This window comes from Aquarana catesbeiana, linkage group LG06 (genome assembly GCF_042186555.1).
Source record: "Aquarana catesbeiana isolate 2022-GZ linkage group LG06, ASM4218655v1, whole genome shotgun sequence".
Taxonomy (NCBI): Eukaryota; Metazoa; Chordata; class Amphibia; order Anura; family Ranidae; genus Aquarana; species Aquarana catesbeiana.
This window is the reverse complement of record NC_133329.1, coordinates 158,833,089-158,846,367: the sequence shown is the minus strand read 5'-3', so window position 1 is coordinate 158,846,367 and position 13,279 is coordinate 158,833,089. Positions and strand designations below refer to the sequence as shown.

Sequence of the window (13,279 nt, the reverse complement as noted above, 5' to 3'; positions counted from 1 at the left end):
CTGTCGGTTCTGCCCCCCTCTCCGGGTCTTCTCCCTCTGTCCACTGTCTTCTCCACTGTCTGGGTCTTCTCTGCTATCTTCTCGCTCTTTTGCTTGCTCTTTTGCCTGGTCTTCTCCCTCTGTTTTTCTTCCAATGTTGACTTTACACTCTCTCCCGCTCTAATGCCTGGTGCGCGGTGGGCCACTACTTATATTGGCATGGGGCGGTGTCACCGTGTGACATCATCCGGAGGCCCTGCCCCTTATGACATCACCGCCCGCATGATGGGCGGTGATGTCATAAGAGGCGTGCATCCAGTGACCCCGCCTCCATGCCAATATAAGTAGTGGCACACCGCGCACCCAGCATTAGAGCGTAGTCAACATGGGAAGAAGAACAGAGGGAGAAGACAGCGGAGAAGACCGGGCAAAAAAGCAAGCAAAAGAGCAAGAAGATAGCGGAGAAGACCCGGACAGCAGAGAAGATAGCGGACAGAGGGAGAAGAATCGTAGAGGGCTAGAAGACATGAGCAGAGAAGACCCGTTGGTGGAGGAGGAAGAAGAGCCGGAGAGGGGAGAAGAAGTCGGAAGAGACGCCCGGAGCTGCCTTAATAAATTTTAACACCCTGTGTGCTGTGTTTTATTTTTGACATTTCTTTTAGGTGAATGGGTAGGGGTACAATGTACCCCATACTCATTCACATAGGGTGGGAGGCCGGAATCTGGGGGCCCCCTTGTTAAAGGGGACTCCCAAATTCCGAGAGAGCCGCCCGCCCGCAGACCCTGACACAACCAACGGCCAGGGTTGTCGGGAAGAGGCCCTTGTCCTCATCAACATGGGGACAAGGTGCTTTAGGGTGAGGGGGTGCAAGGCCCCCCATGCTACAAAGCACCCACCCCCCCCATGTTGAGGGCATGCGGCCAGGTACGGTTCAGGAGGGGGGGCACTCGCTCGTCCCCACCCCCTTTTCTGACTTGCAGGGCTGTGTGTTCGGATAAGGGTCTGGTATGGATTTTGGAGGGACACCCATGCCGTTTTTTTGGCGTGGGGGTTCCCCTGAAAATCCATACCAGACCGAGGGGCCTAGTATGCTCTTGGAGGGGGAACTCATGCTGTTTTTTTTTTTTTTGCGTGGAGTTCCCCCTAAAGATTCATATCAGACACAGTGCCTGGTATTGTCGGGGATCAAAGTCAGATCCCCGTTCATTAAAATCAGACGCATGTCGGACTTCAAGTCACAGGACGAAAGGAGATCCAAAGTGGTACGACTGTCGTGTCGTACCAGTGTGAACCCACCCTAAAGTTTTTATATAAATAAATAAAAGCTGATCATTGTAAGAACCCCTGTAACTGGTAAATGGTTTGTCTTAAAACTCTAAACTACTACATTAGCAGGAGAACTTGTTCTTTTGAAAAACAACAGCCCTACTGGCTAGATAACAAAAAAAAAGGAAAGAAAGCCTAAAAAAAATAAAACTAATGCAGCCAGTCAAGAATCGGTAAGCTGCAATATAATATAAAATATAATATTTTTGGGTTTTATACCGCTTTAAGGATAGGTGGGTTGCAATAGGGAGGATTTAATAAAACTGGAGCAGACAGAATGTGGGGAAACTGTGCATAGTAACTAATCAGCTCCTATCTTCAGCTTGTTCAGTTAAAGCGGTTGTATACCAGAGAGAAAAAAAAAACAAAAAACTGTAAGGCAAATGCATAATGAGCTAGTATGCATCGCATACTAGCTCATTATGAAATACCTTAGAAGGTCTCCTCACCACTGAGGGAGCTGACATGTTCCCTCTGCGTTTCTTCCGGGTTCTCGGCTCCGGCCCTGTGAGTGTCCGGAACCGCGATGACGTCACTCCCACGCATGCGCGCAGGAGTCCTCTTTCCAGCAAGGAGCTCTGATCTGGTAGCATCCGCCTGACGTTCAGAGCGCATGCGCCGCTAACGTCAGCAGCTGCATTCAAGGTGAATATCTCCTAAACCATACAGGTTTAGGAGATATTCGTTTTACCTACACGTAAGCCTTTTCATAGGCTTACCTATAGGTAAAAATCACCTACGTACAACTGCTTCATTATTTCTCCAGTCTTAGTATATTCACTTTAATATGTTTTAATTCAGTTTTATCAAAGTCACAATTGTAGTTATGTGGTTTTGGTACGCAGTTATGAGAATTTAGGTATTGGGGGTAGGCCACCTTTTCTCCAAGCCAAACCCGAGCACTTTAGCGGCACACAGCATTTATTTTATTTTTTTAGACCAGCAGTCGGCACCCCCCATAAGAGACCCCCATTAGCTCAGAGTCCCCTTATATCAGTGCCCCCCCCCCCCCCCATAGAGACCTACATTAGAGAGAGACCCCCATTCTGTTGTGTTGTCTATGCCTTACTGGCCTTAGTGGCAGGAGGGACAGTCACTGGAGCCACTGTGTGAGTGGTAACCGGCCAGAGTTAGGAAAGGAACCGGCTAAGTGTGTCTGAACCGGCCGGAGTATCCCATGTGTGTGCACAGCGGCAGTGCCCTCACTCCCCAGTGGCACTGTGCTGAGACTGAGGTGTGTTTTCAGCAGGCGTCCTCTTTCTTCTTCCCACAGTAGGTATATGTAGGCAATATGTTGCCTCCTCACCACCTGTTTTAAACCCCCCCAAGCTGCACTACAACTGTGTGCATTGCATGCAGTTGCGGGGAGGTTGCAGTGTGGCCCCATTCTCACGGAAGTGTTTGCTAAAAGTTATGGGGGGTTAGGGTATAATTCCTGCCACAACTGCAAATACAAATATTGCAGCAGTGCAATCTGTATACCTCCAGTTGCTGCCTCTTCAGCTTAAATGGGGGGAGTGATAGGGAGCGGAAAAATGAGGCTCAGCAACATGTTTTATTGCCCCAACCACAAGTGTAAACAACCCAAGGCTAGGTTCACTCTGTTGCGGGTGGTTGTGCATGTGCGGGACAGCATGTAAATGGCACCTATTCCCACAACCATCTGTAGGCAAAGTTCCCAGTTTTTTACAGATGTGCAAGGCTGCCATTTATTCTTATTGGCACCCCCACGCATCTCAAGATGCAGCACATTTTCAAATGTAGGAAATCACATGGTCCCCAGCGACTGTGTTTTCATGAAGGTGCAGGGACCTTTGTCCTGTGTTTCCTGCAGGTACAGTAGCCCATTTAAATGAATAGGCTGCTGTACCCACACAAAATGCGAATCACAGCAAATGCATTGGTGTGAACCTGACATAATAGTCAGCTAAAAGGAAATACATATAGCACAGTGCCTCCAAACATCATTCATCTAATAGCACAAAGTCACTTTAACCTCCCTGGCAGTATGATTATTTCAGATTTTAGGTGCTGAAAGCGGTACCATTATTTTGCACAGAAATTTGGCGTTTTATATTGTAGGCCTGTAATTCTGTAATAGTTCACTTAAATCTGTCCAAACAAGAGTCTAGTAGACATCCCGTGTATGATAAAGTTTGAAAAACGAAATAAAAAATTATAATATAATAAATAACTATAAATAATTATAACAAATAATAATATAATAATAATAAAAATTATATAATAATGTAATCAAATCAAAAACACTGAAATTTGCTCAGTTGCAGAATTGTAGCTTTTGTTACTTTTAGTGTTTGATGATGGATCTCCTCACAAATCACTATCGCTCAATTCTGCGAGTGATTCTAATTTATTATCGCTTTTTTCTAGCTGGTCTAAAACCACTTTTGATGTAAAGAGACAGTTTTGGTTGCTATGGACAATCTCCAGTTTCCTGGCAGAAAGAACAGTTTTATATATATAAAACTGCATGCAGGACACTGGGCAGACCACTAGGGACAAAGGGGATGTGTCATTATTTGATACAGTACTGTAATCTGTAAGATTACAGTATACTGTATCTGTACTGTGTGTTTCACTTTTTGAATTTGCCGCCGAACTCCGTCCCCGTGCGTCGCAACGCTCACAGGGAACGGAGCTCGGCACTGTGAATCGAGCGAGACACAGCGGCTCGCCGATCACAGCGGAGAGACATCGCAGGAACCAGGGGACAAGGTAAGTAAACTCTTCCTGGATCCTGCGATGCAAGCCCGAGTCTGGCTCGGGGATACCGCTTTTGGTATGAAAAATCCACCCCGAGCCAGACTCGGGAATACCGCCAGGGAGGTTAAAATATATTTCCACTAAGTACTTGTCTAATTAGCAAACTTATCCACAGTGCTCAGCTGAAAAGAGCAGAACATAGTTGCATTGTACCCAGAGGTGTATCTAGTGAAAAGGGTGCCTATGGCAAGCACTGAAACTGCGCCCCTGTCAAAACATTTGAAGCCCATCTTTCAGATAACCTTAACAAAAAAAGACACCTGACAAGACAAAATTTCAAAATATAAAATTGTAGTATATTAGTGATGGTGACACCCCTATTGTAAGTAGTTATTTTATTTCTTGAGGGGGTGTTATCATCACTTATATATTGCAACTTGTTATCAAAAATCTTTTGAGGGGGGTGTCAATGTCACTAATATGCTGCAATTTTATATTTTGATATTGTTATTTGTCGGAAAGATATCAAGTTGTATATTTGGCTTACAGGACACCACATATAGAGTATATGGTATTCAGAGGGAGGGCTCCACCATCACTTAAAGTGGAAGTAAACATCCTCTACTGCCTTTTACATACAGGTAAGTCTATAATAAGGCTTGCCTATAGGTACAGTAAATATCTCCTAAACATGTACAGTTTAGAAGATATTTACATTACATGGAGCCAGTGACATCACTGGCGCATGCGCTCTGAAGGAACGTCCACCGATGCTGTTGCTTTAGAACCCTGTGCCATAAATGGTGACTCCCGCACGCATGCACGGGAGTGACTTCATCATGGCTCAGGCCAGTCACAGAGCCTGCAAACCCGGAAGCAAGATGAGTAAAAATGAGAGCGCCTCCTGCGCTGACTTCTGGGTGCGAGAGGGCTTTGTTTTAAGGTAAGTTTAACATAATGTGCTAGTATGTGATCCATACTAGCAGATTATACCTTTACCTTGCATGGTAACAAAAAAAAAGTCCAGCAGTATACAACCAGTTTAAATTATGCAATTGCATTTAAATTGAAACACTACGGTGAAGAAGGAAGCACAGCATTGTATTTTATTGTAATATTTACAGTGTTTATACTGGTTATGGCAAGAGGGAAAAAAGGGAGGGGGGAGAGAAGATGGAAGGGGGAGGAGAGAGAACTGGGGTGGGGGGGAGGGAAGAGAGGAGAGAGAACTGGGGTGGGGGGGAGGGAAGAGAGGAGAGAGAGAGAGAAGAGGGGGGAAGAGAAGAGGAGTACAGAATACATCAGAAAGTACAGAGAGAATAAAGAGAGGAGCATTGTAGTAAATGTCTCTTCCTGTGCACATTCTCCACATTACCTTCACCTGAATGCATTCTCCTCCTTCTCTGCCCCCTCCCCAGTCCCCACAGCAGCTCCTCTTTCTCAGGCTCCAGCATGGCTCCAGCATGGCTCCAGTACTCTATCAAAGGGGGTGGCTTGAGAAAGGGGCGGGTTACAGCAGCGCCCATTGACTCAGTAAGCAGCAGGAGGTGGATCAGCTCCTGCTGTGCTGAAATTTTGCCTTGTCAGGTGTCTTTTTTTGTTAAGGTTATCTGAAAGATGGGTTTCAAATGTTTTGACAGGGGCGCAGTTTCAGTGCTTGCCATAGGCACCCTTTTCACTAGATACACCTCTGGCAGCCGTTCCTATAATATGAGGTTGCTGGTTCCTTTCTGCTGCTTCAATGACAGAACAGGAGGGGGGAAGCTGCAGGGCGCTCCTATACACACACACAGAGCCACTGGAATAGAAGAGCTGCAGTGTCAGGACTGTGAAGCTGGAGAGGAGGGAAAGCACAGCGCACCTCCCGGCTCCTTCCCCTCTCCTTTGCAAATAACCTAGGGGGACAGACACCACTGCCTAAACTCCTCTCTCCCTTTGTGCACTGCAGTCAGTGCCTCAGAAGATGCAGGGAGGATGTGAGCTAAGCAGTGGCACTCTGAATGCTGATCTCCACCTCTCTCCTCCATGACGTCACTGGTTGTTAGACGCCAGGCGGGCCGTGCCTAGCAACCAGTTTGGCCAGTGAGCCAGGGGCCAGTGGTGAACGACCTAAAGCACTCTCTGCTGGCCAGGATCCCACCTCAGGCTGACAGTGAGTAACAGTGGCGATATCAGGGCCATTTTAAGAAGAGATTTCTGCAAGTGCCTTGCTGCCCAGCCACTCAGGAGCGCCCCCTTCATATGGCGCCCATGGCACTTGCCATATCTGCCATACCCTGGATACGCCACTGATTGTACCTGTAATTCTTCTGTGTTCTTGGGTTTAGTCTCTGCATTTTCTGTCTGCTTTTGTCCCAGTCTGTCAGCCCACCCACCACATGCATTGCTTTAGAATTCTTAGCTCTGTTGGGGATGCAGTCCCAACATTTTCTGCATCTTCTGCCAGCTTCTACCCCTGCCCGCTGGCCCGCCCACCACCTGTAGCACTTCCATAGACTATGTTCTACAGATCTGATAGGAGGTGGGCGGGCCAGTGGGTAGGTACAGAAAATGCCAAAAATGCCAGGGCTCAAACTGGACAGAACTAAGAATTCTAAAGCAATGCAAATGGTGGGCAGGCTGACAGACGGGGACAAAAGCAGACAGAAGATGTAGGACTCAACCCGAGCAGATCTAAGCATTCTAAAGCCTTGCTGGTGGTGGACAGGGACAGCCGCTGACAGTTTCGATCATGTCACTAAGATGCAGAAAGAACTGAAGCGGCCATTCTGGCTTCTCCCCTTGTACCAGCTCTGCCTCACAGATTGGGACTAACTGTGTCCGGGTATCAGGAGGACAAAAACCCGGGAACAAGTGTCAAAACCTGGACTGTCTGGGTCATTCCCGTACAGGTGGCAACCCTATTTATCTGAGCTTTACCTATCCCCCATTACATACAATCTCAGACATACAATTTTCTAAATCCTCCTTGTCTGCAGTTACAGTGCAGATTGCAGACCAGTTGCATTTAAAGGCTAAGTTCACCTTTTTGGAACATATTAAATGTTACACCAATATTAAAGGTGTAACGTGTAACACTCTAGGTCTGCCCGCCCCCTGGATTCATCCTGACTTTCCCTGATTCCCCCCATCCCCCCCACCTGTGACAACTATGAAGGAATTGCTTAAAGCCCAACTCTGGAAATTGAAAATTTCTCCTTGCAGTGGGGTTGTGCCCACACTGCAAGGGTCAACTGTTTGTTTAGAGCTAGGGAACACAAAAAGGATTTACTTACCCGATCCTTTGCTCCTCTATGCTGTTAGACTGGTCACCGCAGGCACCTTCTCCTCCATGCTCCAGCAATCTAAGATCCTAACTTCATGCAGGGACCATAGCCCTGCATTGGCTATGACGATGCATGGGACAGTCCACTGTCGGAGCATGGGGGAGCACTGTCTGCTGGGGAAGCAGAGGATCGTTTAAATAAAAGTGCTTTCATTGTCCTCCAGAATAAAGGAGCAGTGAACCCCGGCAGTGTGGGCGCAGCCCTGCTGCAAGGGAGAATTTTCAATTTTCCCAGACTTGGGCTTTAAATGAAAAAAAATTGGGGAATGCTGCAAAAAAATCACTCATCTGACATCAACCTTATTGTGATAGCAAGTGCATATTCATTACATCAATTTTTCTGACTAGAATGTGAGATAAAGTATGATAAATAGTTTGTTTTTAGTAATTTTGTATTCCTACATTAAGATATGTCTTTATGGGGTCTATTTATAATCCATTCACACAACGTTTACCCAGGATTCACACAATTTGCTAATTAAACCCAATTAGAAAATGTGTGAATCTTGGGTTAAAGTCATGTGAAAACATTTATAAATAGACCCCTATATGTGGGACATTAACCGGAAGAATTTACCCCCTTCCTGACCAGAGCACTTTTTGCGATTCGGCACTGCGTCACTTTAACTGACAATTGCGCAGTCATGCGACGTGGCTCCCAAACAAAATTGACGTCCTTTTTTTCCCACAAATAGAGCTTTCTTTTGGTGGTATTTGATCACCTCTGCAGTTTTTATTTTTTGCGCTATAAACAAAAAAATAGCGACAATTTTGAAAAAATGTATTATTTTTTACTTTTTGCTATAATAAATATCCCCCAAAAATAATTTTAAAAAATGTTTTCCTCAGTTTAGGTCGATACATATTCGTCTACATATTTTTGGTAAAAAAAAAACGCAATAAGCGATAATTGATTGGTTTGCGCAAAAGTTATAGTGTTTACAAAATAGGGGATAGTTTTATGGCATTTTTATTAATAATTTTTTTTTTTTACTAGTAATCAGCGATTTTTTTTGTGACTGCGACATTATGGCGGACACATCGGACATTTCTGACACATTTTTGGGACCATTGTCATTTATACAGCAATCAGTGCTATAAAAATGCACTGATTCCTGTGTAAATGACACTGGCAGTGAAGGGGTTAACCACTAGGGGGCGGGGAGGGGTTAAGTCAGTACTAGGGAGTGATTTCTAACTGTAGGGTGGATGGGCTAGCTGTGACACGTCCCTATCTCTGCTCCCTATGAGAGGGAGCAGAGGTCAGTGACACTGTCACTAGGCAGAACAGGGAGATGCTTGTTTACATCAGCATCTCCCCGTTCGCGCTCTCCGTGAGGCGATCGCGGGTATGCCCGCGGCGAACGAGTCCGCGGGACCTGCAACCTGACTCACGGAGCTCCCGGCCGGCGGCGCGCACGCAATGGCACGGCGGGGAATTCAAATGGGACTTACAGGTACGCCCATTTGCCCAGCCGTGCCATTCTGCTGACGTACATTGGTGTGTGCCGGTCGGGAAGTGGTTAAAGTGATTGTAAAGTCTCATTTTTTTGTGTATTAAAATAACAAACATGTTATACTTACCTGCTCTGTTGCAGTGAATTTGCACAGAGCAGCCTGGATCCTCCTCTTCTCGGGTCCATCTTCGGCTCTCCTGGCCCCTCCCTCCTGCTGAGTGCCCCCACAGCAAGCAGCTTGCTATGGGGGCACCCGAGCCAAGCTGCAGCTCCGTGTGTCCATTCAGACATGGAGCTGAGGTTCGGCCTGCCCCCCCTCTCTCTCCTGATTGGCTAACTGAGTTTGATTGACAGCAGTAGGAGGCAATAGTGCCACTGCTGTGTCTCAGCCAATCAGGAGGGAGAGTCACGAATGGATGAGGCACTCGTGGACATCGCTTTATAGAGCTGGGGCTCAGGTAGGTATTAGAGGGGCTGGGGGGGGGGGGGGGGGCTGCTGCACAAATAAGGTTTTTTATCCTAACGCATAGAATGCATTAAGATAAAAAAAAACTTCTGCATTTACAACCACTTTAAACCCATAGACCACAGTTCACTTTCACAATATGTAAATCTATCAAAGCTATATGTGTCAACAATGTGTAAATTAATATTAGTAGACAAATTCTAATTCTAAATTTCATGATGCTTAATTCACTAAGCTATAACACATGTTTTGCCACAATGTTTCCTATTTCTAGCCATGTGACCTTTATTTCAGTTCCTATTAGATCTCATTGCTGACAACTAATGCTTGCTGATGCAAATAATGGGCATTAGTGGATATTCAGATAGTTTTCAATGCTTTTTTTTTACTTTCTTTTTACACATATTTAAAAGATAAATATATTGCAAGGCAAGAAAACGATTGCCTGCTTAGCCCCTCTTAAATGCAGTTCATTTAGCCTCAAGGTGGGCAAATATGAGCAAAGTGCAATTAGTAATATAAACCACAAAGTAACATATTTAAACAGGGAAGGGAACTTTAAAGCGGTTGTATACCCTTTTTTTTAATATTTTTACCTACAGGTAAGCCTATAATATAGCTTACCTATATGTAAAATGAATATCTCCTAAACCTGTACGGTTGCGCTGTGAAGGTCCGGCTGAAGGTCCAGCAGAGGCTGCAAGACCTTGCTGAAAAGACGCGCATGCGCAGGACTGATGGCACGCGGCTCCAGCCACTCACAACGCCGGGGGCAGCGGACGCGGAAGACATGCAGAGGGGAAATGTCAGCTCCCTGGGCGGTGACCGGGATCAGCTACCGACGCCTCATTCTAAGGTGAGTATTTCATAATGAGCTAGTATGCCGTGCATACTAGCTCATTATGCCTTTTGCCTTCCAGGTTTAAAACGAAAAAAAAAATCATTTTATGCAGGTATACAACCGTTTTAAGCACCAGGTCATTAAATGTTATTACAACACATGGCTACATTAAATAGTGTATGTATAATAAAATGACAACTATGAAGTGCACTCACCTTGACTGAGTTTAACCTCTGTCTGGGGAAAAGCCTGAGCTGTGAGCGCTGGTAATGCAAAAAAGATGAAGACGTCCCATGGAAGCGCAGCCATCACACAGTGTCTCATTTTCAGGAGTTTAAGACTGCTTCAGTGAGATGTCAAATCCTCTTGGAGTCAGACTTGGAAGCCTTTGCTGAGCATAAGTTTCCTAAAGCAGATGTATTCCTTGTCTAGAACACACCCCTCTCCAGTTGAGAACTGTCACCCACTTGTGGGATAGGCTTCACTAAATTCTCCAAGTGTTTCCGTAACTCCTGTCCTGAACAGTAAAATATCACATCTCTGCTAGATCCATGGTTTAGTTTAAAAGAAGTGACCCTTTGACCCACACCATTAGTGAGAAGGAATTTGAACATAACACAATCACTTTGGCTGGAAACGTGGATCAAGTCCCATAGTAATTTGCATAAAAAATCCACTAGCTGTAGGGTACAATTTAGAAGATATTTGGCTTTTTTTTTTCATCAAAGTGTTTCATCTTCATGTGAAAAGGATGCTCAGGATTAGGTACTGGAGTCTATGCTGAGCCATATTTCCTGTGATGCACTGCTTCAACACCTTTGCCCATCTATATCTGTCCATTTATTTTGAAAATGCAGCACAAAGTGCACACTGGACGTTCTAAAAAAAAGGCAGTAACGTTAGCTGTAGAAAGCTGTAGCTGTAGAGTGAGTTTTTCAGCATTTTTGCAGTAGCGTTTTTCAGCGTTTTTTGGTGTTTTTTTTTTTTTAGCTGTAGCTTTTATTTAGCAAAGCTATACTCCCATAAAAGCTTATGGCTCAAAAACGCTGATAAACGCTGAATAGCCACATTTTTTCAGCGCTTTTTTGGCGTTTTTCAGCTGTTTTCAGCTTTTTTCAGTTATGCCCTGTATAGGATTTTCCAACAACAAATGTTCGATGGGAGCTTGTTGTCGGAAATTCCGACCGTGTGTAGGCTCTATCCGACATTTTTCGTCGGAATTTCTGACAAACAAAATTTGAGATCTTGATCTCAGATTTTCCGACAACAAAATCCATTGTCGGAAATTCCGATCGTGTGTACACAATTCCGACGCACAAAGTTCCACGCATGCTCAGAATCAAGCAGAAGAGCCGCACTGGCTATTGAACTTCATTTTTCTTGGCTCGTCGTACATGTTGTACGTCACCGCGTTCTTGACGTTCGGAATTTCCGACAACATTTGTGTGACTGTGTGTATGCAAGACAAGTTTGAGCCAACATCCGTTGGAAAAAAATCCAGGATTTTGCAGTGAGTTTTTCAATGTTTTTGCAATAGCGTGTTTTAGCGTTTTTAAGCATTTATTTTTTTCAATTGGATCAAAAACGTTAAACGCTGGTGAGCCACGTTTTTGAGCTTTTAGCTGCTTTTTTTCGACATTAGAGCTTTTTTACAGCTGAAAAACTCCTCTCAAAACCCACTAGTTCTGGGAGTTTTTTTTTCCAGCTAGAAAACGCCCCAGCCAAAAACTGCTGATAACAGCTCATGTGTGCATAGACACTATGAAAACATACTGGGAAGTTTATTGACTGCAAAAAAAAAAAAAAAAAACGTCTGAAGCCAAAAACAGCAGCTGTAAAAATGTCCAGTGTTCATGAGGCCTAAAGCCTAAGTTTACTCAAACATTAACCAATTGCTTACTGGGCACATATACCCACTTCCTGCCTAGGCCAATTTGATTGATAATTGCGTGGTCATGCTACACGGTACCCATATGAAATTGTTATCATTTTGTTCACACAAATAGAGCTTTCTTTTGGTAGTATTTAATCACTACTGGGTAATTTATTTTCTGCTAAACAAACAAAAAAAAGACCGAAAAATTAAAAAAAAAAAGTGTTTTTATAGTTTGTTAGAAAATTTTGCAAACAGGTAAGTTTTCTCCTTCATTGATGTACGCTGATAAGGCTGCACTGATGGGCACTGATAGGCTGCACTGATAGGCTACACTGATGGGCACTGATAGTTGGCACTGATGGGCACTGATGAGGCAGCACTGGTGGGCACTGATCAGTAGGCACTGATGAGGCTGCACTGATAGGTGGTGCTGATAGGCACTGATAGGCGGCACTGAAGAGCACTGAGAGACGGCACTGATGGGCACTGTTAGGTAGCACTGATGGGTGGCACTGATAGGCACTGGTAGGTGACACTGATAGGCAGCACTGATAGGTAGCACTGATGATGAGACACTGATGGGTACTAATTGGAAGTACCGAGGGGCACTCATAGGTGGCACTGGTAGGCACTGCTTAGTAGTACTCAGTGGTGTATTTAGGTTTTGTGCTGCCCTAGGCCTGACTAAACGCATGCACCCCCCCTAATTTAAATACGACCCACCCCATCCTGCCGAGGCCACACCCCTTCCTGTTTAAGACCCACCCTATCATCTGTAAACAACACCCCTTCCTCTTTAGGCTCATTTGGCACCTTTCAGGGGGGAACGGGTACCTGTTTCTGACAGGTACCCTTCCCCACTTCCGGGAGACTGCGCTGTCCCCTCTGAAGTTTGCCCCCCTCCTCCTTCCTCCGCTGGGCCATTCAGAAAGTGCAATGCGCTTCGCACATGTGCAGTAGGGAACCGGTCGGTTTCCCTTACCATGAATGATAGTGGCAAAACCCGAGAGCCAATCTGAAAATCGGCTGAGGTGTCGACATCGCTGGATCCCTGGACAGGTAAGTGTCCTAATATTAAAAGTCAGCAGCTACAGTATTTTTAGCTGCAGAGTTTTAATGCTATCACAGGGGGGGGGGGGTCTCACTGTGCCCCATCAAACGCAGTCACTGTGCCCATCAAACGCAGTCACTGTGCCCATCAAACGCAGTCACTGTGCCCATCAAACGCAGCCACTGTGCCCATCAAACGCAGCCACTGTGCCCATCAAATGCAGCCACTGTGCC

The 13,279-nt window shown here is 45.3% G+C and overlaps 1 protein-coding gene across 1 annotated transcript in view; it reads right to left on the bottom strand.

Moving 5' to 3' along the window:
* The window catches only part of CLEC19A (C-type lectin domain containing 19A), an 80,489-nt gene extending 69,706 nt beyond the window's left edge, over nucleotides 1-10,783 (bottom strand). Inside the window, exon 1 of the mRNA XM_073634898.1 lies at nucleotides 10,335-10,783. Coding sequence (XP_073490999.1) covers nucleotides 10,335-10,443 — 109 coding nt within the window. The 5' untranslated portion in view covers nucleotides 10,444-10,783. The remainder of the gene's footprint in view (nucleotides 1-10,334) is intronic.
* Nucleotides 10,784-13,279: the final 2,496 nt, after the last annotated feature.